This window comes from Amblyomma mixtum, chromosome 3 (assembly GCF_055824585.1).
Source record: "Amblyomma mixtum isolate Tamu chromosome 3, ASM5582458v1, whole genome shotgun sequence".
In the NCBI taxonomy this organism is placed as follows: Eukaryota; Metazoa; Arthropoda; class Arachnida; order Ixodida; family Ixodidae; genus Amblyomma; species Amblyomma mixtum.
The window spans coordinates 434,718,422-434,744,031 of record NC_143014.1 but is presented as its reverse complement, the minus strand read 5'-3'; the positions used below and the strand labels follow the sequence as shown (position 1 = coordinate 434,744,031).

Sequence of the window (25,610 nt, the reverse complement as noted above, 5' to 3'; positions counted from 1 at the left end):
GGTATCCGGAAAGGGGGCGTGGCCGCTGACTACTTGGTTTCGGGAAAAAACGTGTTTCAGCCCGAAATATGGCTTTCTGAGGAAAGTGTGATCATGCAACATGTGTAGAAAGAATTGAACTTCTCAAATTGCAAAAGAAAAAAAAACTATTTTTTTTCTAATTTTACCTTACCCTGTGCCCTTAAGTCGTTTATCTGCGGAGATGCTTGTTTCAGTTTCTGCATTGAATTGACTTTCTGACGGTGAAGAAACAGGCTGTTCACATGCTCTAGGCGAAACCAATACGCTGCCGCGATTAAAGTGCTCTTTCCCGCGATGCCGTCTCGGTCCCTCAGTCGCTGGAGCTCAGTGAAGTGCGCTTCACAGCAAAGCAAGAGCGGCGCGCTCCAGCGCTGTAGCAGACGACGCGAAGCACCTCTCCTAGTTCCCCCCGCGCATGCGCAGCTTTGCTTCGATGCGCGGCCGCGCCGGACGCACTGGCGCTCCGCGGAGCGCAGCCACGGGGAGCGGTGATCACCCCAAGAGTGGACGACCCTGTACCTTTAAAAAGCACGAGACAAAGTGCAGCTATCCACCAAATTGCTTTTCCCTTCTCTCCTAAAACCGCGTCGACTTTTCAAGGCTGATTGACGCGGGCGGAAAAAAATATTGTCCCTACGTTTTTCCGAACGTCATACTTTTTTTTATTTTTTTGAAACTCCTCTCCCTCTTTCGCGCTCTCGTGCGTACTGCCGGTACATGCGTGTACAGTACCTCTGTACGCCTAGTGTCACCGACGTCTGTGTACCTTGCTGCTATTAAAATTTGGAATAAAATAAGATAAAAAGAAAAGAGCGGTGGACACGCCAATCTACCTGCCTGCTAAATGTCAAAGGTTTTTTTTTTCTCGTTGGGAGCAGCATCAGACGTCCACCCTGTGACGTCTCTTCAACAACTAATCAACGACGTCAGATTGTGGACCACGCCATAGCTCTTGATCCGCTGCGTATAGCTACCCGTATATGCACCATGTTTAAAAGTGAAAAAAAAAAAGACGAAAACAGAACGGTGATTGCTTTGAAATCTACAGCTCCGCACATTGTCGCGTCCCATCTGCTAGTTGCACATACTATACTGGGTGCGAGCCGCTCAAACGATTCAAGAGTCGATCCGCAAGTATTTGACTCTATTCAAGCAACGTGTGCGCCTAATATAGACCTTTCCAATGTGCGCGTCTTGGACCTTAGGACTGCTGTGTGCACCCAGCGGTAGAACGGCTGAGCGCTAGCGCCAACTCTCTGAACCGGCTTGCAACAGTCCAGAGAGGGTGTGTTTCGCCGTCTGCATGTCCACGGTGGAAAGGTATAGCTACAGGTTTCGAAAACAGGTTACGGGGGACGGTCCAATGATGGCTCTCAGTTTCACAAGTAGTACGCTTGAGGAACTTTGGGAGCATCATTCTATATCTTGTTCGGTAGACATGAGGCATTTCGTTAATGGCAAGAAAATTAAGAACGAGCGTGAGATGCAGTCAAAACGACAGTGCAGATGCGTTTGCGCTGAAGTAGGCTACTGGTATGTCAGTTTGTAACGAGAGAAAAAATATTCACAAGGACATCTAAGTTATGTGTTGGCAGCGCGATAGCATGCATTGACGTCTTCACCGGAACTGACGTTACTTCCAGTCTAGAGACGTCAGATCCCTCCAGCCAAAGGGAATGCTCCCGTTTAGTGACGTCACATCCCTCCATCCAACGCGAAAGCTCCGGCCTGGTGACGTCAGTTCCCTCCGGCCAATGAGCGAATTTTATGACCGACGACACATTTCAGTCCCATAGAGCTTCTAATGATATCGCATTAAACGAAGTAGCGGCCGTTGGTGCGTCACAAAAAAAATTAAATGTGCAATTAAGACTCCTTACGTGCGGAAAATGCGAAAGCATTTCGAGTTCCGTTTCCTCCTTTGTTACTTAGTAATGTAATTAATAATTCGTCGTAATTATTTAATAAGCTAACTAATCAACCAATCAAATTATCAGTTAATTCACTGCTAATTAATTTATTAATTGAGCGCTGGTGTATTGATTATTATTCATCAGCCAATTTGTTTAATTAATGGATTACTTAGTTATTGAGTTGATTAATTACACTAATTATTTATCAATTAACAATACTGTTATTTTAATTTTAAGTTCAATTCTGGAGGAATTACTAGTAATTCGCTAATATCGTGAATTACTAGGAGTAACTAGCGAATTTAATTGTCTTATTATTTAATTAATTGTTATATTCAGTAATTAGGTTGTTTACACTTTCCATTCAGTCATTATTAATCGTTACAAAACATAATTACACTCTGTGCTGGATGATCGACGGTTCACGAGGGCACGATCTGCCCAATCTCCGTGGTGATACACCCTGTCCACGCCACTCATGAGGCAAGACATGTTTTCGCATTAAACACATGATCAAACAATCCGTATTTCAGTGCATGCAGGGCGGAATACAGAAGGCCAATTCACATATATCATGCACGGAAGTACGCCCCCAATAACATGCTGCACGTGCCCAGGGAACTACGTACATTCTTTGCGCTTCCGCGAAGAGAATAAATTCAGGAAGAATCCTCTGACTCTGCGCATTACTCGCAAGCACGTGCCGTGCGCACATCTGGAAAAAGAAAACATTGCGAATAAATGCACGTGGAGGCGTTCGTTCAGAGATGGGGTACGCCGCGGCTGAAATGTTGTTGTACACCGAAGAGGATTCACGCCGATAACGTTGGGCTACACTCCAAACACGGATACTTCTGTATGGGAGTTAAAAGGGAGTTTTCACCCAGCGCACTCCGTTTATGAAAGGGAGTGCGCAGGGCGACAACTTACTCCCCTTTTAATCCTTTCTGATTTGAGTGTACTTTTTTTTATTTCAGAAGTACGAAGTGTTGCGAAGTTGGGCTTTTTGAAGAGTGATCATTTTTCGAACAACGCACGTTCGGGAGGGCGAGCGGAAAGAATGTACGGGCGTTTCGGCCAATAGGATCCGAGTTTTAATGTTCATTTATTTATGATCTTTTTAGCGCCTCGTAGTCGTGCACTATATTTTAAAGACTGGTTGTTTTAATCTGAGTGCAGTGTGTTTAACGATACAATTGTCAAGATGCGGAGGGGTATTCTGGGCCACTAGTGAAAAAACTGTTCGGTCGGTCCAGATGGTCTGCATATAGATGAATCGGAACTGATTCTGTAAACACACCCAGGAATTCAGTATAAATATGAATATTGTGAAATACAGGTAGAGTTTGCATATAACACATTATAAGTTTTACTGGAAATCCTAGCAGGCCTGTTGGTTTGTTTTTTTTTTGTTGAAAAGTAATTGTTGCACAAAAATTCAACGGAACTTTGCGTATCTTCACAGGAATAGAAAAGAACAACTGTAAACGCAACGGTCAGAAAATAGTGAATTTACCGAAAACCAACACCTCAGACTGAGTGTGAGCACTGCAACTTCGTTTTTCTTTGAGTAGCTTTTGACGGATCAACCTAACCGAAGGAGGTTCTTTGTGTTTCCTTGATATTGTTTACTAGTAACGAAATTGCTTGGGGAAAATACGAGGAAAACGAAAGTTCTGGTCAAACCACTACGACAGAATCATCGTCTAAGCAGATTTCGTGAGCATCTCTATCGCAGGCGCCTCTCAGTTCCGGCAACATTTTTCAGGGTGGTTTAAAAGCAAACACCTTATAACGACTTGGTTCGTGTTTTGGCGCATGATGGGAATGATGAGTCCGTACGTCCAGTATATGAACGCGGCCTATTTCAAAGGCTGCCTTGAGGTATATAAAATCTCAAGCAACGAGTTTGACAAAGGTGAAGTGCAAAAGTACGCCGTAGAAAAACTGAAAGTTGGCTGTGAGAAAGGGAAATACGCACTAAGGAGAACCGGAGAAAAGTCGAGGCAGAACTGTAAAGACGCGTGCAGTCTCCCAAACATTATTAGGACACCATATAAATCCGGAATGAACATAAAAAGGAAAGGACGCTTCAGGCATGCTTCCGGTGCATTCGGCGAGTTGAATCTGCTGTCTGCGTCGAATTGTTTTGCAATGTCCAAAGGCGTAAAAATCATCGTAAAATTACGACTATGTCCGCGGTAATACACCGAATCATATAGCGTGATTCCGGGTGCATCTGCAATGCGAGTGAAATGACTGAGAGCAAGCACAGTTAATTAAATTAACTTGTAATACCAATACAGCTCAAAAAATAACCAGGAAGCAGTGGTTTGCTCTGCTGCAGAATAGTTTCACGCATTCCAAAGTTCTTGGTTCGACCATGAGTGCGCAGTTCACAAAATGCAGCAAAATGAGGCACAGCACAAAAGGGGGCAAGAAGCAAACAAGAGCCACGCAGTCAAAACAGTGATTGCCACATGTAGGTTGTCATTAATAATTATCAGTTTTTCACGTACCAAAGCGACGCTGTATGGAATACGAAGAAGACCTAGGTAGAAAGCTCCCATTTTTGTTTTCGATAGTCTGGATTTTTTTTTAACTAGCACGCCACACTCAAACCTGCTGAAATAAGTTGTATGATGTAATAAACTCATACAGTTTGTCATACAAATATCATAGACTTATCATACAAATCACAGAAAATTATCAAACAAATGTCATACATTTCGTAAAATCATGCAGTCATCATAGAGATGCCATAGAATATTATACGAATTGTATGATATATCATACCAATTCTATGATATTCTATGATGAAGCCTGTATGAGGTTATTGCATCATAGAACTTTTTTTCAGCATGATCACTACACCTTATTTATAGCATGTTGTATCAATAAGCTGAATTATTCCCACTTGCTATCAGCATTTTTTTAGGTAACGTTTCCTAGATATCGATATCAATTTCGTGACCTGCGATTTCCTTCCTCACTTACAAATGGCATCGTGAAATGATATCCCATGGACGTCCTAAATGTCCGTAGGACACCCATGGGAGTTTATTGTCCATTGGAATGCCACGCGGCAAGGTAGACAGATCACTGCTTCATGTTGATAGAGAAATGTCCAACATTCTTGGACAAAAATTTTGGAAATTGGAAAATTGTAAGACACTTTATAGAAATATTGAAGCTAATCGTCCATTCTACCGATGTGTAGCAAAATCTTTCTTTTAAAGTTCTTCCATCGCTCGCATCGAGCAGTTAAGACTGCCATAGAAAACCGATGGGCAACGCTTCTGACGATAGCAAAAACTTTAATAGCAAAAAAAAAAAATGCAAACCTGTCGACGAAAGATCTGCAGTTACAGATGTATTGATTGTTATAGTGAAATCTTATCATATATTGCCGCGTGCTCATGAGAGAGTAGACTACGAAGACAAAGTGAAAAGTGGGCCTGTCGGCGAGTCAGCCATCTTGTGCCATCAAATTTTTAATCGGTCAAGCTAAGTCCGTAGTTAGCACGCCTGCATAGTTAAGTAGCAAATGTCTACTTTGTCCTCGTCGTCTGCTCTCTTTCTCATGAGCACGTGACAGTATGCAAAAATTGCGTTCGTAAACTCCTTCCCGTTCAAAAATGCTTTTGCCCGGAATTGTTGGGTATGAGGCTACGTTCACAGAGTATGGTGAGCATTACGTTTCTCCTAACCGTCGATTCCCAACGTTATAGCTTTGCCCCGCTTGTGCTCGCACAAACGCAGAGCAAATGGAACGCGCAAACAAGTGCCGGCCCGCGAACGCGCGATAGCAGCCGCGGCGCTGAACGCCGAGCGCGTGTACACAGACGCAGGTGATCGCGGGTCCCGTCAGCCTTGATCTCGACACTGGCCGGCTGCAGAGCCGCGCATCGGACAGCGCCATCCTAAGCGCGCGCATCTGCCGGCACATCAAGGCCGGGCTCGCATACGTATACAGCGAACATAGCACTGCTGCGCAGTGGGTGTGTGCATGTATCGCGCCACCGTTGGCGCTTCTGAGTGCTTCTATTCGATCTGAACAAAAACTCTTGAACTCATCAGCCGAAGCGTGGGCCACGTTATAGCAAACTTACGTTAGAGAATGGGCCGAGGCGGTATCGAAGGAATGAGTCACACTCACTGGAACTCACTCGCACGCACACAATGGAGCTCACTCACTCACTCACTCACTCACTCACTCACTCACTCACTCACTCACTCACTCACTCACTCACTCACTCACTCACTCACTCACTCACTCACTCACTCACTCACTCACTCACTCACTCACTCACTCACTCACTCACTCACTCAGTCAGCTGTTTTCTCGCTCAGTCTATTGCTCACTTAAGCCTGTTTCACATGCAAGCGAAAACGCTCGCGATTTGTGCCGCCACGGTCGCTCGAGCGGAGAGCGACGAGGTTCCAACAAGTTGCAGATTTTGCGCCGCTTGCATGCGAGCTCCAAGTTCAGCCATTCATGCAGCGTAGTAAGCTGTTGAGGTAGAGGACAAACTGGAGCGTTTAGCGGCGACATACATAATTTGCTCTTTTTGCTTCCGTTGACTTCGAAATAGCGCGCACAAAATGGCACGATTTACAGGGTGCTAACCAAGAAAAAGGGACAGTTAGCCGCGCGAAGCACTGGCTGACAGAAGCCGGTACAAGCTTCAGCGTCGAACACGGTTCGGCTTCCATCACTTGCCTGCTTGGTGAGGAGGACACAATGGTTTAACAGCGTTTGCAGTCACTGCGCTGCTCAAGTTGCTTCGGCGTCCAGGCTGCTGGCGAAGAGAAGACCTGAACGACGAACAGCTAAACAAATACCAGCATGGTAGTGCATCTCTACAGTCAGGGCTGTGAACCAGAGAAACCAACTCGAAACAGCCTTCACAGGCAGAGACAGCATAAACACAATGTGATGCGCAGTAACGTCGTTGTAGACGACACTAGCTTGGAAACAAAATAGGAAGGAAACGTGTATTTTTGTTTCTGGAATACTGTAAACATTTCGACGAATAACCCGAACCTCTTTTTGTGCCTGCATTCCGATACCGAGTCAATGCCCTGCGCGCCGTATCCGGACTTTTAAAGCAGGTGCAGCTGTGGGGAGGTGAACGACATCGCATGATTGGCGAGCGAAAACCGTATAACCATTCTTGCGGTTGTGCTATGCGCGCAGAAACAGACAGTCTATTCCTACGTCGCGTACTGTTTGCGGGGAACAAAGGGGCGAAATTCGCCGTTCCAATCAGGATCCGGATTATTTGTTTTCGATCTGTTTATATTCGTTCAAGGTTTGCAGTAGTGGACTTTTGATCTGTGCACGTGAATTGCAGTATACCGACGAATGAAAATGATAGGTGTAACGTTAAGAGATCGAAAGCGGGCGGAGTGGGTGAGGGAACAAACGCGGGTTAATGACATCTTAGTTGAAATCAAGAGGAAGAAATGGGCTTGGGCAGGGCACGTAATGCGAAGGCAAGATAACCGCTGGTCCTTAAGGGTAACGGAGTGGATTCCAAGAGAAAGCAAACGTAGCAGGGGACGGCAGAAAGTTAGGTGGGCGGATGAGATTAAGAAGTTTGCGGGGATACAGTGGCGGCAACTGACAAAGGACAGGGTTAATTGGAGAGACATGGGAGAGGCCTTTGCCCTGCAGTGGGTGTAGTCAGGCTGATGATGATGATGACGAATGAAAACATATTCTCAATATTCGCAGCGTCACAAATTCGAACGGATTCACTTTTTTGTTGCAGCCCAACCATCTGCAGCCTGCTAACAAGGAAGAAGTGTTTTTTCCCCTCTTTTCGTGTCAGTAGCAGTCACAAAAAATAACTGCGACCGAAGGCAGAGTCACTTGATTGTCGCAGTTGCAAAACTCGGCTGGGGACTCGTGTATCGATATCTGGCGTGGTCCAGAACCCGAAAACCACCGGAGGCCCATCAGAGTCCTCCGGACAAACTGTCAGCGGTGCTCAAAGTGCAGTTATGGTGGAGAAAAAAAGGGTTGCGCGTCCTAATACTAAATATTCGTTCAGCTCATAGGCGGGGCCGTCATATGCTGACATCCAGGAACTGGCTGCACGGGGGAAAATTTTGATTCGAAGACGGTTGTGACGTCATGGTGCATGCGTGCGATTGGTGGCCTCCTATAAATCAAGTAACGTGATGCCACGGCCCTATGACGTCAATTCGCTTTATTTCCTTTCTGCTACAGGCCTACCACCGACGCTTCCAAAGGCTGGAAAACCCCGTGATTGCCGTAGAAAGCTGGCCACGAATTGTTACAAGGAACAAGAGAAGCAGCGGGGAAAATCGCGTGAAACGTGGACCTCGACACTTTTGCCCGCATAGTAGCACTCTGGCGAGGCGGACGTTACGTAGAAATGAAATTGAAAAGGTGAGTAATGAACGAGAAAGGCAAACACCCGATCAGGGATGAAACAGAAAAAAATTTAAAGGTTGCGGCTTGTATAGAGGCTTATATGGGAGACAAGGCCAGAAATTATTTTGCCACCACTGCACGATATTCCGAAGTCTTGGCTCTGCAAGCTTTAGACACATATATCTAAAGCAGCCACTTTGAATGGATGAATGAATGAATGAATGAATGAATGAATGAATGAATGAATGAATGAATGAATGAATGAATGAATGAATGAATGGGCTTTGATTGAGGCAATATCCGTTCACTAATCAATATCCCCGTTGACCATGACCCCCGTGATGATTCCATGTACTTTTTCTGAGTAAAAGCCATGCACTATACCGTACTCTTTGCATCTCGTGCCGGATGGGATGAGGATATTAAACTTCTGAAAAACTGCCACGGAAGCAACTAGCTTCTTTTACACAATAGCAATGATACTTGTTTGAGGGACGAACTAAAACTGGAATAGAGATACACTGTGTCTCACTTCAGTGCGACTGTATAGAATATACATGTACTTTCGACAGGAAGAGATTAATAACGTCCGCACTTTACAAGAGACTGAGAAACAGGCAGTCACTTTATGCTACCGCACGAACTTCTCTACCGAGAATTCGATAGCTTCTGTCCTAATCATCGCCAAAGACTTATGACTTAATCTTATGAATTAACGTGGCGAGAAGCCTCTATATGCTACCATATGGCGGGTAGCGAGCGTGGCCTGAATTCAATGCTTCTGTATTCTATATTTAGTCGACTATTTCCGCCTTCATCTTGCTCGACGGTATCACCGCAATTGCTCCAAACTGACAGTTGGCGCGACTGACGATAATGATGGAACTTAACCGCACAAAATGCATCGTTGCATTATACCCGCGCAGATGTTCAGGACTCATCACTGCGAGACTGAATGGCGAAGAAGGACGTAACGCCGCCGAAGAGAACGCCCTTTACATTTCTTTAGCATTCCTTTCCCAATCCCCCCCCCGTCCAGTCTCCCAGTAAAGGAGCTTTTGCTTTGTTAAAAAAAAAACAAAATGAAAGATTAAGAGGTTATCAAACAATGTGAAGCGGTGCTTCCGCGCCAGGAGTATGACTTTATTCTTCAGCATAAGCTCCTCATGCAGCAGGGGTTTGCCGTAATTTTCGCTGTACTGAGGGGTGTTGTTGCTGTCCCCTCTGTTTTGCGGCCTCCGCTTCAACGGTGCGAAATGCCTTTTCCGCAGCGCTTCGGCACGGGCTGTACGTCTGACTGCTGCGGCGTCGCTAGTCAAAAGAACCGGGAGTCTCCGTCGCATACGCTAGAACACCACCAAGGCTGGACGCTGCCGCAAGCACAAGTGTCTCGCGCTCCGGCAAGGGTCCTATAGCAATAGCATTCCCTTGCTGAACAACAGAGCCCCTACGGGGATCCTCCTTTACTTTCCCTCTCGCACTCCTTCGCTCGCTCCCATGGCGGCGGCTCCGACGCGTGCGCTAGTTCCTCTCACTCTCGTTAGGGGCGCTATTGTTGCCCGCATCCTCCTCTCCATCTCTCATGTCGCTCTCGCACTCCTTCGCTCCGGTCACAACGCCAACAACAATGCGCTTCTGCAACAACGTGAGCTACAATGCTAACGCAGTAAGAGAGGATAATATATTTTAAACTCAGTTCCATTTTATGCTCTGAGAGCCTGTGGCGTGAGAAGGACGGATTAGTCGTGCAGGTCTGAGTGCACAGCGATGGGAATGCCGACGCATCTTTGGTGTCCAAATAATTTTTTTCTAGTAACTGCTAATGATGCGAACGGTTCTTCTTCATCGTTAGACTTGAGCGCGAACAGACGGGGACGCTGAAAGGTGAACGCACACACGGGCGCCTCCAAACGTCGGCCTCTGTTTAATCTGAGAACGTTGTATAGGAGGTTTCAGATAAAACCTTTTAAAGATTGTCTTTGGTTTGCGCGTAGTAGGCACATGAACACGCGAACTACGAACCAGGCGACATGAAAAATCTTGAGTCTCCTCTGTGGAGTTCGTCCACAGTCGCCATTTTAGAGCTTCGGTCTCCGCAGGAAACGCCCATTGATACATACTGAGTAAATGACACAGCCGCTGCCACAGCTTTTTTGTAGTTCTTAGGCTTAGAAACACCCTTTAATTTTTTTTTTTTCAAATCGGTGTGCTCATTTGTGCATAACACTTTCCGGTGTGTGTGTGTGGGGGGGGGGGGGGGGGAGGCGGGGTGCAACTGTACAGGAATTCGCATAATGAAAGAATATAGGAGAAGAAGGCGAGCTTGCCTCCTAGCCACACCCGACACAGAGATGGGGTTTGCCAGGGCGGACAGCCGTGTGCGCATTACTTCTGTCGTTTTCGTATACACATAGTGCATTAGCTCTGCTCTACAGATCGTACGGTGTGACAAACGTGTGACACACTCGCACTTCAGAAATTAATACAATTTTTTTGACATCTAGCTCACGAATTAAAAACACCGACCGAGAAACGGTAATTTAGATGTCTAGTTCATTTTTTACAAGTGAAATAGAGAATGAAAAAAAAAACGCAGCTGATGCTTGTAACGAAACCGAATCTGTAACGCTTCGACCGTATACCGACGTTTTAGAAATTGCGAGAAGAATGCTATAGCATTTAGCGCATGCTTCATATAGATTGTTTGTTCGTATCCCATGCAACTGCAAGCTGCGCTTTCGGGCCAGAATAAGTATCTTTCTCTCAGTCCTATTCACTGCTCTTTGCTGTGCTAACAAAACTAAAAATTCAGGCGTTGAAAAACTCACCCATAGAAGCAGGCAGAATAGAGGGGAACACAGCTTCCGTCGGAAATCGACAAACGGCGTTCCGAGCTAGCGACGAGTTCGCCTTGCGACCGACAGTTCTGCGAGCATGTCCGTCCTCGTATCTTTATACACAAGTGGGTTCCCGGCGACGTCGGGAAGCACGCCTGCGGCGGCGGTGTTTCAAGTACGACTGCGAGAACACGCGGCGGACGCGATCAGGGCGGATTCCCACCGGGGGGCGGCGCGGCGGTCGCGAACTGTCGCCAGCGGACGGTGGCTTCCGCATCGAGCTCCATGCGACCGCTACAAACTTTGCTCAGCTGCTGCCGGCGTCGAGAGGCGCTGCAGTGTTCTCTACACAGGTGCTTGCATGCGGAATGGTTCGTAAGCGCACAGAATGCAGAAAATAATGTTGCACAGAAGTCGACAGTGCGCTGCGTGCTTCCCTTTTTACGAATTAAAAATGGCTGCCGGTTTAGCATTGCTAAGCACGAAATATTGTGCGAAAGCGTTGTTTTTCGCGGGTGGACACCGCCGCCACGTACCTGAAAGCGTGATTGAGGTGTCCATTGACCCGGGGAGCCAGTTATGCGGCTTTCAAGGCAGTTTCATTGCAACGTCTACACTGTCACGTGACTATCTCAGGGGCTCCACGTCCGCCTTCGGATTGTGCGGGGTGGGAGGCTAATAGTACTTCCGCACGAAGCTTTGCAGTAGCTGGTGGCACCATCACATGCAGCGCATTGCAGCTATGCTGACAATATCGTCCTCTCCACAGACTGCTGTTCGTGCGTAAAATCCAAGCACTAGTGATGCAACTTGCGGCTCACGCACGCATATTACATCGGAGGAACGATCTATCGAAGGGAGCCACGAACAGTAAAGGCGGACGTTCCGGCTTGCAGTTTGTGTTTTTGGCCTGTATATAAATCAAGGATGGAATACCGGTGCAGCATTGTCATCAGCAGATTACACGCGCTCAATATTACTCACACACACTCATTCACTGGAAAACACAACAATCACTCACACTCAGTCATTCTCACTCCCTCTCGCTCACTTACTCACTCGCTCACTCACTCACCCATTCTCAAGCTTACTCACCCATCCATCCACCTACCCACTCACTCACATCACTCACTCTCACTCACTCACCCACCCACCCTCACGCTCACTCACCCACCCACTCACTCACTGTCACTCACTAACACTCACTCACTCTCTCAGTCACACTCACTCACCCATTCTCAAGCTTATACTCACCCATCCATCCACCTACCCACTCACTCACATCACTCACTGTCACTCACTCACCCACCCGCCCTCACGCTCACTCACCCACCCACTCACCTACCCACTCGCTCACTGTCACTCACTAACACTCACTCACTCACTCACTCACTCACTCACTCACCCATTCTCAAGCTTACTCACCCATCCATCCACCTACCCACTCCTCACACTCACTCTCACTCACTCACCCACCCACTCACTCACTGTCACTAACTCACACTCAACACTCCCTCACACTCACTCTCTCAGTCACACTCACTGACTCGGCTCTCCTAGAACGGCTGCTCAGTCGGTAAGATGAAGGCTTCAGTACCAGGGCAAATAACGACTATTGGTTGAAGGAGTATTGCACTATATCGACTCGATTTACGCGTTCAAGTTCCACTGAAATGTAATTTATTAATTTACCATTAATCGATACCACAATAAAAAAATCGAAGTATTACTTTGCGTTCCTTGGTTTCGGTGACTGCTGGCTTTCTTCGTATGCGTATTTCCTCTGAGAAACTAGCCTTCGAGCGTCTCAATGGGCATTGAAACTCCGTTGGACATCCTGCGGACGTTCAGGACGTCTTCGGGATGTCTAAGGGAGGCAGCTAACAATTTCCGTTCGAAAAAGCGAGGCAAAATAGGACACGCCGATTGTATGTGTTTCCAGCCAGCGGTACGACCAGGCCTTTCTAAGAGGATTGTTTCAACAAAGCGCTCTGAAAAGTGATGACTATACCAGATGATCAACGCGTGAAACCCTTGTAAACCGACGGCGCGCCGTCAGGCTTTGACAACGTTGAAGTCGAGATAGCAAAAGCAAGAGTAGACCGAGAGCATGATTGCTTCATTTCTGGCAGTTGGTTGCCTAAGCTATGTGAAAAAATAACACGCAACTGTTAACTCCCCCCCAACTCCCTGTCGCCGGCTCAAGAAATTTTAGGTCACGCGCCCGAGAGGGTGTTTCGGAAAATTGCATTGGTTGCTTCGCGAGGAAACACAAAGCGCACGTGACTTGTCTTCGGGCGCAGCGAGAGCTAGACACAAATGAAAAGAAAAATGAAGAACGCGCGCATTCCGGAGAGCACGACCAAGGCAGCCCGGGAGCAAGAGCAGGGGTTGATGCATTGTGCGACACTAAATGGAAATGCTTTTCCCAGTGCATTTTTTTTTTGTGAGCTGCGAAACGAACCAGTGTTAACGGACGCAGGAGAAGAAAGGAATAAAAACGCAAAGCGTTCAAAGACTCGTGACTGCATTCAATATATGTAGTGAGCAGACGACGGCGGTTAGAAACGTTCGTCACCACTAAAAAATTGCCACTTGTACGAGTGGTGTATACAGGGTGTATCACCTAAGACTTTACACAGATAAAAAAAAAGGCTTTTTGGATGAGAAGAGCGCTTTTTTCCTTGTCAGCGGTGTAGTACATCACAATACAGCTATGACGTGCTAACTAGCAGGCTGGTTAACTAATATTGAATAGTTAGCTTTTAACTACTACTGTTAGGCTCCTTAATTATTAACCCGCCGCAATGGCTCAGTGGTTACGGCGCTCGGCTGCTGACCCGAAAGACGCGGGTTCGATCCCGGCCACGGCGGTCGACTTTCGAATGAGGCGGTGCTATGTCAGTGCACGTAAAGAACCCCAAATGGTTGAAATTTCCGGAGCCCTCCACTACGGCGTCCCTCGTAGCCTGAGTCGCTTTGGATCGTTAAACCCTAATAAACCAATAAACAAAACCTTAATTATCGATAGGCGTGTAGCCCGCCGTAAGTAATCCCCATATCAGTTTTTAGAATGAGAAACTTTTTAGAAAGTTTATCCTGCGTTTGCACCCACTAGTTAAGACTGCCACAGAGGAAAACTTTTAATCGTCCTGAGGGTGAATCTGCGAATATATTTATTGTTATTGTGCAGTCATACAATGTGCGAGAAAGAAATAGCGTTTATAATAACTTCCCGTTTAAAAATGCCTTGGTTCAGAATGTCTTAATATGTCCGTACATCTAACAAGAATGAATGGAAGTCAAGAACAAACACTCCGTACTGAAATTACCGGGCAAGCAACGAAATTTTTTTTCGCGTAAAAACATGTTTCCTGTTTGCGCAAGGAAATTCGACGAAGCAGTGAAAAACTGACTGATAAGTGCAGCTTCTTCTCGGAGCCAAGACTCCGGGCCTCCGACGTCAGTGGCAAGCACACCTGTTGTTTCCACGAGGAGGGGACAGATAGGAGCCGGAACCGTGCGACGTCTTCGCAGGAAAACACTGATCGGATTTTATCTGCAATCTGCGTGAGTCACAAGGGTACACCTGAGAAATGGGCGCGAGGCTGTCGCAAGGTTGGAGGTCAGTGACGCGGTCGAGGTCTACCACCAGAATGCACAGCTATCGACAGATCGGCTACACGGTGAACAACTAGTCGTCTCTGAGCATTGTTTCTAAGCCTTCGCCCCGATCTCGTAAAAAGTTTTTATAGTAGGATACCACTAAAAAAAAAAACAGCAGTTGCTAACACTGGGCCGCGGTCCCCGGCGTCCTGTATTACTCCGCTGGCCAATGGCAACACTAAACGAAATAAGCTTTTTGATGTTTGACTATATCAAACAATCCACGCATCAAAATTATAGAACTGAAAATTTTTTTTCTTGTGATAACCTCCTTGTTAAGGTAACAAGAAACGTTTAAGCAGTGGACTACTTTTCATCGTAGAGAAATTCTTTGCGCGGAGGCTGAATCTGGCCGGAGGCGGAGCGTCACTGCAGACTTAAGTTGTATCCGACTACAGTGCGAACAGAGGCAAACTACAAGACAGCGCACGCACGCACGCACGCACGCACGCACGCGCGCCTTTGTGTAGAGCCTCTTTGTCTCTGCGCTAAAGAGTTTGTACATGTACCAACTCACCCGAAAAGAAGTTATATAGAAGTTCATCGCTCTGAGTTGTCAAGACGTGATCGCATTCAAGTAGTGTGCACCTGCTAACTGTATTTTTAATTTGTTCAGACGCTTTATCAAGCATTGAGCAGGCAAGGGAAGGGAAATGAGGGGCTCATTATGGCATACAAATGAAGGAAGCCAACAGATAAAACACTTCCACTGTTAATTCCCCGTTGTTCAACCCCAGAAGTTAAAGAAAAAAGTAAATATTTCCCCACGCTGTTTGTTTTTTATGACTGTTGCCTTCTTCGATACGCGCTTTATAAAGCGGTTATTCGACAAGGCCAATGACGTTACCGCCGAGGAGCATCTATGACGAAATTAGAAGGCGCCGACCAAAAGAAAGGATAAGATGACGTTTCGGCTCCCCCACAGGAGCCTTGTTCACAATCCTTGTTCACAACCTTTCTTTTGGTCGGCGCCTTCTAATTTCGTCATGTACCATCCCGACCAGAAGGGTTTCCGTCAAACACTACACTTCAAGGAGCATCTATATGCCAGGTGTTTCACGAAAGCTAATCACTAATTATAAAAAACACATAGTAATAAATAAATAAATAAATAAAAAGTTTATAATAATTATAATAAATTTATTTATTAAATAAATAAATTATAGAAACATTAGATTTTTAAGGTATAAGAGAACCTTTTTCTGGCATTTCTGGAGAACCCCAGGTGGCATTTCGACCACCTGGGGTTCTTTAACATGCACTGACATCGCACAGTACACGTTAAAGAACCCCAGGTGGCGGAAATTTCTGGAGTCCTCCACTACAGCGTCCCTCATAGCCTGAGTCGGTTTGGGACGTTAAACCACAGAAAACCATTATGATTAGCCATAAGAGTAGTACAGTGCGCCGCGGACCGTGGCCCAGTGTTAACAACTGCTGTTTTTTTTTTTTTTTAAGTTGTGCCCTATATAGTCAACATGATTCGCCTATTTTTTTTTTTTGAGGTCCGCCAACACTGGTATTACTATGTCGCAAATAGCTTATCTTTACCTCAATGAAGCTATTTTTAAAATTTAATCGCCGGCTTCCCTGAAACACCTGGTATATATAATTGCGGCTACAGGAACCGCGAGACCCGAGCAGTGTGTGGGAGTAAAAACGGTGCTTCGACTGTTGTTTTTTTTTTTGCTTTCTCTCTGTGGGGTGTTTGTTTGTGGAGCCGCGCTACTGACAACGACACGTGCACAACGCCACGTGCACAACGCCACGTGCGTACGAGTAGGTAGTGCATTGTGCACAACATAGACTGCTATTCTGGTAGCGAATTCGAAAAATACTACCACTAGAGAGAGAGAGAGAGAGAGAAGAAAGGAAAGATAGAAAAGAGCAAATATTATAAAACCACCAACGCGCTATTCTTTGAAGGGCGGAAGTTCGGGAGAGGAGATAGGCCCGACACGAAGAGCGGCAGGAAATGGACAGAAAAAATTCGCAAACAATAACATGGTGGTCAAGAAATTCGGAGTTTGCCACTCATTACATCATTCACAACGCATTGAATTTGTTTCTGACAAACACCAGAATTTGTGGTTACTAATTTATGGAATAGTCTCGATTATAACGTTCGAATTTCACCTATACGCTTCACACCTTTCAAAAACAGTTATTTACCTCATTTAAAACTGTTTTATACGTTTTAAAACTGTTCTGCTAAACTGACCCTATTTTATGGTCTTCAATGTTCTGGTCTCTGTTTTTAGTCCGTAAACAACACGTATTTACGTGACCTTTTCGCCAGCGTTCCGTGCCTATTGCGCTAATGGGTTCATTTTTAAATGGCTACGTTATTTCTTGCTGTCGTCTGCAGTGAACGTTTTAGTTTGCATTATTTTGGACCCTTAAACAATTTTGGTTGGGTACCTGAAGTTGTGTCTTTGTATTTTGTACTCTATGTAAAATAAATAAACTTAAAAGCTTTCTCAGAGTGATGCCCACTCACGCAGCTACGACCAGCAATAACTTCGTCAGATATATATCCCGGCACAATTCACCACTTCCTTTCGTTTTCTTTTTCTTTACAACTTGGGCTTTTCTTGAGAGCTTCGGCGGATGTAAGCTGGGGGAGACCAACACTGGGTTCAGATGGAGAAATCTTCCAGTAAGCCCCAGCCGCGTAGCCGGCGAGAGGCGCTTCCTGCACTTACGGCGGACTGACGACAGCACTTTCCTGTTTTTCCCGCGGGCCGGCTGTGCGATCTGCCAACTGCGTCCGCGACACACACGCGCGCATGCCGCCAAGTTGAACGCCGTCAGCTGCATGCGCCGGCTGCGACATTACAACCAGCGCATGCCTAGCGAACAACGCGGAAACACGCCACTGGACCAGTCTGCACGTGGTTCATACGACCACGTGTAGTTCGCCCACTAAGGAGGACACGTGTAGTTCGCCCGCTAAGGAGAGGTTGTTTTCTTACAAAGAAATCCTGCAGCACTACAGGCTTGCAAGACTCGGATTCCTCCCAGCAGATAAAACGCTCTCCACACAACAGGCCAAAGCCTGGCGTAAACTTCAGACTAACACCTATCCGAATCCCCAATTGTGTAGCTTCTATTCGGAAGGACTCTACTCAGACAAATGCAAACATTGTGACAGCAAAGCCGATCTAAATCATATGATCTGGAACTGCCCGCAGTCCCTACCCGCGAGTCAATTCATTACCGACTCTGATCATTTGGAGGCTCTAATGTTCAGCCCCGACCCGGGGATGCAGATCAAGCTCCTCCAGCTGGCTGAAGACGCCGCCGCTGCCCAAGGGATAGCGGCCGTCGTTTAAGCGGGGGGGGGCGACTTCGTGTCGCTCCTCTATATGCGCTGGAAATAAAGTTTCACAACCATCTCCTCCACCCGCCTCAGTGGCTCAGGGGTTAGTGCGTTCGGCTACTAAGCCGGAGTGCCCGGGTTCGAACCCGGCCGCGGCGGCCGCGTTTCGATGGAGGCGAAACGCAAGAGGCGCCCGTGTGCTGTGCGATGTCAGTGCACGTTAAAGATCCCCAGGTGGTCGAAATTATTCCGGACACCTCCGCTACGGCACCTCTTTCTCTCTTTCTTCTTTCACTCCCACCTTCCTCCCTCCCCTTACGGCGCGGTTCGGGTGTGCACCGAAATGTAAGATAATTACGCGCCATTGCCCTGCGCCACTGCCCTGCAATGGCAGGTGCTCCCAGCGGTGGGCCTTGTGCTTCCCAGGTTGCTCTTCCCGAGCGACCAATCGTTGATTTAACTGCCACCTGCCACGGTGGGCAGTTTGATCACTGCCTGGTATGCAAGTTGTGATGACGTCACAGGTTCACGTGACCTATGTGGCCCTCCTGCCTCCTAGGTTGCTCTCTGGGCACCTCGTGCCAGAGGCATGCTCGTGATTTTTCGCTCACAACGCCGACGACGCCGACGCCGGATTGTCTGGGTAACGGGGCTTTAAACGCTATCGCATTAATTAGCAGTTGTAGTGGCAGGAAAAACCCTATAAACAGCGGCAGTGAAATGCCGACGCTTAAGCGGCTATTCGCTGCTGAGTGTTGCATACTGCGTGTTCCGGGTTAACGAACACGTGTCTACAACTCATACGGTGCTGGCGGAAAAACGCGAGTGTGTCGCTGTAAGCTAGTTTCTGCACAACACCCCGATACATTTGCCCTCGCAACCGTTACGAAGCCGGAACCTATATACCAGAACAACGGCCGACACCGCTCGGGGAACGTGCAGGTGTATCGGGACACGGTATATAGACTTGGCAGACTCGAGGAGGCTCGTGTTGTTCATGATGCGCCCGTTCCAGTGTGTCTTTTTTTTATGCGAAGCATACTACTTTAGCTACCACTTCAGCCCTTCACCGTGGTTATGCGCCTCCAAATAACGTGACACATGACGTCACACAACGTGACACGATGACGTCACGACAGTGGAGAAACGGGGGCCCACCTCGCGCCGTCGCTGTGGTTGTGCGCCTCCAAATTACGCGACACGATGATGCTTCGCATTCTCCAGGCTTAACCAAGTTAAGTCTCAGCCATTTTTTTTAATAGCCAACTGTAACTACACGCCACGCTGCGGTTACTGTCACCTAGCAACAGTGTTACCAGCACTGGCTCCTTCAAGTATTTTTCTATTTATCGCAGCGGTGCCCTAGTGTCTGAGCATTCGCCTCGCATGCGAAAGGTGCGGGGTTCGATTCCCAGAGTCCCCGGCTATACCCACCGGTGATACAACGGACACAAGCTTTCCCCTGGCCTGGTGCTCGGCCTACGTCGGCTTAATTGCTTGGGAAATGAGTCTTTGACTCCACCTTTTGAGGCGGAAATACCTTGTGCCATGGCATTATTTGGCCAAAACTGCGCCCCCTCCCACCCCCGAAAAAGGAAAGTTATTATCATCATCAATTCTCAGTTTGATTTTTTTACGCACCTATCAATGGCTAGATCTGGGATATGTAAGGCGGGGAATAACGACGAAACATTAAAATTAATTTCGGCTACTTGGGATCCTGTGAAGAGCTCTGCAAGCTCGGCATGCGCAGCAGTTTTCGCGTTTCACACGAATGAAAATGTAACCGGTGTGACAGGTTATAGAATCGGCGGCGTTCTGTTCGCACCTGTTTTTTTTACAGCCGGGAGGGTGACCTCCCTTACAAAATTTCTTTTAGACAGTCTATAGACTGTCCATAGAAGTCTGTCTGTAAAGCCTGTACACTCTCTATAGACAAATCCTGGAGAACAGTCCATAAGCAATATAAATGCTTTAGACAGTCTATAGACAATCTATAGGTTTGTGGCCATACACTTTTAGTAGATTGTCTACCGACATTCTGTAGACTATGAATAGACAAAAAATATCTATAAGAAGGCAGTAAAGTCTATAAGAAGTCTATAGACTGTCTAGAGATCATATAAGGGCTGTGTGCAGTGCACGTGGCCCACTGCATTCTGCGCGACTCTATGCTGCGAACCGCAGCCACCAAGTCTCAAGGTGTGCTGCTGGCCGTGGTCTATGCCATTACAGCATGACAAAAAAAAAAAAAATGCCAAGGCACGGCCATTCCTAGTGTCTAATTTTCCGTGCAAGAAGTAATTAATACGCAACTGGAATATCTTGCAAAAAATGACAGGTTTTAGTATCGGAAACCGGTGACCCAGAGAGAGCTCACACACTCTGTTTTCAACACTGAGAACGCATGCGTACTAGAGAGATGCTCGAACTGAAACTCAGAAAGGAATAAAAAAAAAGCAGCGCTCCTCGTCTGGAAGCACCCTGAAGGAAGGAAAAGTGGGCGAGATGGGCACTCATACCCAACAATTCTGGACAAAATAATTTTTCAACAGGAAAGAGTTCATGAACGAAATCTTTTTATATATTGTAAGATTTCACTAAACAATAAGTAATATATCCACAAATCTCCCGTCGTCAGACTTTCATTTTTTTTCCTATTATCGTTTCTGCTATCGCCAATAGCGGTCCCCATGGAAACACTATGAAAAAAAGTTTTTGCTACACGTCGGAAGAACTTACCAATACCACAATATTTCTATAAGAGTACCTTACAGTTTTCCAATATTCAAAATTTTTATCCAAGGATGTTAGACATGGAAATTCCGTCCAACAAATATTGGCATGTTCGCAGTCTTACTCAGGGTGAACCCTTAATGAAACAAAGCGCGCCGCACAAAACTTAGGTAAAACTTTGAAGTTGCATACGTACAGTCTTTGTCAAAAGTAACCAGGCTGCACGTTTTTCTTCTCAGTCATTTATTAAAGCTATTATGCCAGCCCTCAAGCTCTAAATCTCTGTGTGGTAAGATGAACCCCTGTTCTCACTTTCAAAGAACTTTTTGACCTTTAGGGAAGCCGTGAGGGAAATGTTATACGAATGAGAAGCAAACCATGGAGCCTGGTTACTTTTGACAAAGACTGTACGTCTCCCACAAACCTTGAGTAGTCAATCTACGTACGCTTTTGTGGCAGCCATGCTGTCTATCAGCGGTGCTTCGTTGGATCCCGGACGCCAGCTACAGGAAAGTCCCGCATATGACGAGCTAGCAAGACTGATAAAGGGACTTCCTCACTAGTGAGCACGCGCACATGCTTTCGAATACAACACGTGCGTCTCGACGCGGCGGACTTGCAGTGACGTCAATGGTACTACTCCTGCCTCGTAACTTCCATTGTTTTTTTTTTTTTTTTTGGAGACAACCGCCACGAGGCATACTAGCTAATTTAGTACCACGCAGGAAAAATATGGAACTCCCCTTACTAACAGGAGTGCAGACCGTATATCATTTTGTGTTTTCAGAACACAAACATGTGCAAGGCAACGTATCTCTACCGGTTCACAGATCTGTGCCGCAAATTCTCAGTCTTAATTGGCGTATAAGTGTCGCTGCGGTGGAGCAATTGTCGACAGAATAATCACAACGCTAGCCCCACACAGCGCGAAGGACAGGACAAGAGAGGAAGACAGAACACAGCGCTGTTCCGCGCTGTAACCCAGCACTGTAACCAACTCGCCCAATAGCTTGCTTTATGAAATATGTGTGATTCTATGTTTATCCGTTCGGTAACGACCGGCAGCGGTAGTTTAAGTGGACCTTTAATCGAAGCCTCTTTCCATGCATCAAAGGTAATCCGCCCAATATTGAAATCATATTGGCAAAGGCTGGTGAAACCATATATTCCACTATCACGGATTCGAGCATGTGCCAATTAGAGCTTTGTTAGACTAACCTGAACCACGGTAGCTCAGACTTTTATCGGCTCATTTCGACTACACTGTCATCGCATACAGATCGACAATACCTCGCGTCTGTTACCAACGTCTCCTTAGTGATTGTTTGACGCCAACACGAACTCTCGAGCACGACCGATAAAATACACTTTTGCGCGAAGGAAGCTCGGATGGTAAATATGAGTGACAACTGCTGGTATCCCCGTGTGCTCCTACCTTGTCGGCTTGTTTCGTGGCTTGTGGCCGGCACTCTGTGCTTTGTCTTGATTGTTCCTGAGACCATGACTATACTGTTACTTTTGTTTTCTTAATTTTTTTATTTCGCGGCCTGCACGCTGTGCTTTGTCTGTCTGCCTGTGACTGTGATGTGCCTTCTATTTCCTCTTCTTCTGAGTTTTTATTTTTTACTGCTCTGATTTTCTCTTTAAATTGAGAGCCGCCGCGGTGGCTCAGTGGTTATGGTGCTCGGCTGCTGACCCGAAAGACGCGGGTTCGATCCCGGCCGCAGAGGTCGTTCTAGAGGCCCGTGTACTGTGCGATGTCAGTGCACGTGTAAGAACCCCAGGTGGTCGAAATTTCCGGAGCCCTGCACTACGGCGTCCCTCATAGCCTGAGTTGCTTTGGGACGTTAAACTCCAAAAATCAAACCAAACCAAACCTTTAAATTGTTTTTTTTTTTCGTTGGAGCATTTATTTCTTTTTCATTTATCTTGAATTGGCGTTAAGCCTGGTGAAGCGTTGGTGGTCCGGGCACCCTCTCTCTTTATTGTTTTTTTTTAACCTTTTCTGAGAGGAGCATTAAAAGGGTAAAAGAGCTTGTTTAGTGTTACGTTGGATCTGGCTTACGTAACAAACCTTCGCAAAGTTTACCTGGAATCCCTGCTCCTCGCACAAACGCATGTGTTTAGGAGCAAACAAAAAAGCGAAAGGAAGAAGCGAGCAGATCCCGCTTCGATGCGGCCGCGAAACGCACATGCGGCGTAGCACGACGAGCGCACACATGGTGTGCGACCGCCAAGCGCACATGCGGCGACGGTGTCCCGACAACGGCCAACCGAACCGTTCGCGTGCACATGTGCTTGCTTACACCCAATACCCGCTTACGTCTGTCTGCCTTGGATGCTTTTTACATAACGTATGCCCCGCGCGCATGCACGTGTTTAGCGTCGTTCGCTTTCCACGGGAATCCGCGCGCTGGTAGTTGGCTTGCATAGCGACAGGGTGTTCGATGCTGCCTCGTTGGAATCGGGTAGCGGAGAGTCGTGTCGAACCCGCCGCGCTGGCTGAGTGGTTAGAGCGCTCGGCGAAGGCAAAAAAGCGCCCGTGTGCTGTGCGATGTCAGTGTACGTTAAAGATCCCCAGGTGGTTTGGTTTGGTTTATTAGGGTTTAACGTCCCAAAGCGACTGAGGCTATGAGAGACGGAGCCCGGAGTGAAGGGCTCCGGAAATTTCGACCACCTGGGGTTCTTTAACGTGCACTGACATCGCACAGCACACGGGCCTCTAGAATTTCGCCTTCAAGAAATTCAGCCGCCGCGGCCGGGATCGAACCCGCGTCTTTCGGGCCAGCAGCCGAGCACCGTAACCACTCAGCCACCGCGGCGGGTTCCCCAGGTGGTAGAAATTATTCAGGAGCCACTCCATTTCTTTCTTTCTTTCTTTCTTTCTTTCTTTCTTTCTTTCTTTCTTTCTTTCTTTCTTTCTTTCTTTCTCTCTTTCTTTCTTTCTTTCTTTCTTTCTTTCTTTCTTTCTTTCTTTCTTTCTTTCTTTCTTTTTTCTTTCTTTCTTTCTTTCTTTCTTTCTTTCCTTCTTTCTTTCTTTCTTTCTCTTTCCTTCTTTCTTCATTTCTTTCTTTCTTTCTTTCATTCATTCTTCCTTTCTTTCTTTCTTTCATTCTTTCTTCCTTTCTTTCTTTTCTTCCTTCCTTCCTTCTTTCTTTCACTCCCACCCTCCTCTCTCCGCTTACAGCGCGGATCGGGTGCCCACTGATATGTGAGACAATTGCTGCGCCATTTCCTTTCCCAAAAACAGAATTCCAGTTTTCAGTTTCGCGTCCTGCATGCCTACCTGCGCTTTGTGTACGAACTGGGGGTATTGGGAGTGCATGTGTCTTAGTTTCTTGCTGCAACGAAGGAACAAAACACCATCAATGAGACGTAAGTGAATGTGAGAAACAGGTAAAGAGCTGCGTCTATGCGCCTTTTTTTGTATCCTAACGTCTATGAATGAGCTTATCAGATCAACAGATCATATCAGCTTAACCTCGACAAGAGCTTGACCTGGCTCCAATATCGTCGCCAGACGTTCCGACGAACCAGCAAACCTAAATCATGAGCCAGCCAGGCTTAAACAGACGCTTTCGCATTTCTGCTCGGCTTAACTACGTTAACCCTTCCACTTTTTACTAGAGTATTTGTTTTTACTTTTCTTTATCTAAGCAGACTTGAATAACGCGCCATCAGAATTAGAAATAAACTGCAGCCTGAAGTCGAACGTAAACGTGATTGGTTGCATGCCGACTGAATCGGAAGACTGAGGATGGATGCGCTAAGGTGAAGTTTTCAGGACAGCATGAGCCGTTTGGTCCACTTCGTTACGTCTAAAGTGGCTTTCAAATCGCTCCACATAGTATGAAGCGTTAGCTAGGGTGCAAGACAGTTCTTTGGACAATATAGTGCGAACTGGCGAACCCTTAAAGGTGCACTGAAGAGGAATCTGAACTCGTATTTTTCACCGCCGGAACTCGATCTACACGTTCCGAGCGTTCTTAGAAACTTCGAATTATTGCCCTCTGTGGCCGATTTTCATAATTTGAAATCCGATTAAACGTCCTGGCTCCCGCCTTTCTTCTTTTTGAATTCCCCGCAGGTGGTGGGAGGAGTCGACGAACTTTCCAGCCAGTCCCGTGGCGGCTTGCCGCTCTGCCGTTGGCGGAGTGATACGTAGTGATCGGCGAAAGAAAAGAGTCCACGCGTATTTTTATTTCCCTGGACCTAATTTTCGGCTATGTAGTCTCTGTCTAGATCTATTTATTCACTGAAACCTAAAAAGAAAAAGAAAATAAAGGCGAAAACAAAGTCGCCACGTGACTGCCTGAAAGGCACTCCCTATGCGTTGGTCGACTCCTCTTTCCGTCTGCGGGGAATTGAAAAAAATAAATAAAAAGCAGGAACCTGACGTCAATTCGATTTCAATTAGGGAAATCGGCCGCACAGGGCAATAATTCGAAGTTTCTAAGAATGCTCGGAACGAGCAGATCGAGTTCCCGCTGCGAAAAGACGAGTCTAGATTCCTCTTCAGTGAACCATTAATACTGAAACACTACAACTCCACGACCGCTAATGGAGCGCTGTGGGACACTGGGAACGCCGTATACTGGTTCAAGCGTGCACCTTGGATCCCTCTTCGTAGTTAAGGATAGTAAAATATATTCCACGTCCGCCCATATTTCGGTTCACAAAAACACTGATAATAGTGCTTCTAAGGCCCT

General features: G+C 46.7%; 1 protein-coding gene across 3 annotated transcripts in view; it reads right to left on the bottom strand.

The window, feature by feature from the left end:
* The window catches only part of LOC149358183 (uncharacterized), a 60,126-nt gene that overhangs the window by 23,542 nt on the left and 10,974 nt on the right, over positions 1 to 25,610 (bottom strand). Inside the window, exon 1 of one of the 3 annotated variants that reach the window (XM_089585104.1) lies at positions 11,169 to 11,305. The exons of the other annotated variants lie outside the window; for them this stretch is intronic. Coding sequence (XP_089441230.1) covers positions 11,169 to 11,172 — 4 coding nt within the window. The 5' untranslated portion in view covers positions 11,173 to 11,305. Of the gene's footprint in view, positions 1 to 11,168; positions 11,306 to 25,610 lie in introns of those variants that run through there. 3 annotated transcript variants of the gene reach the window in all.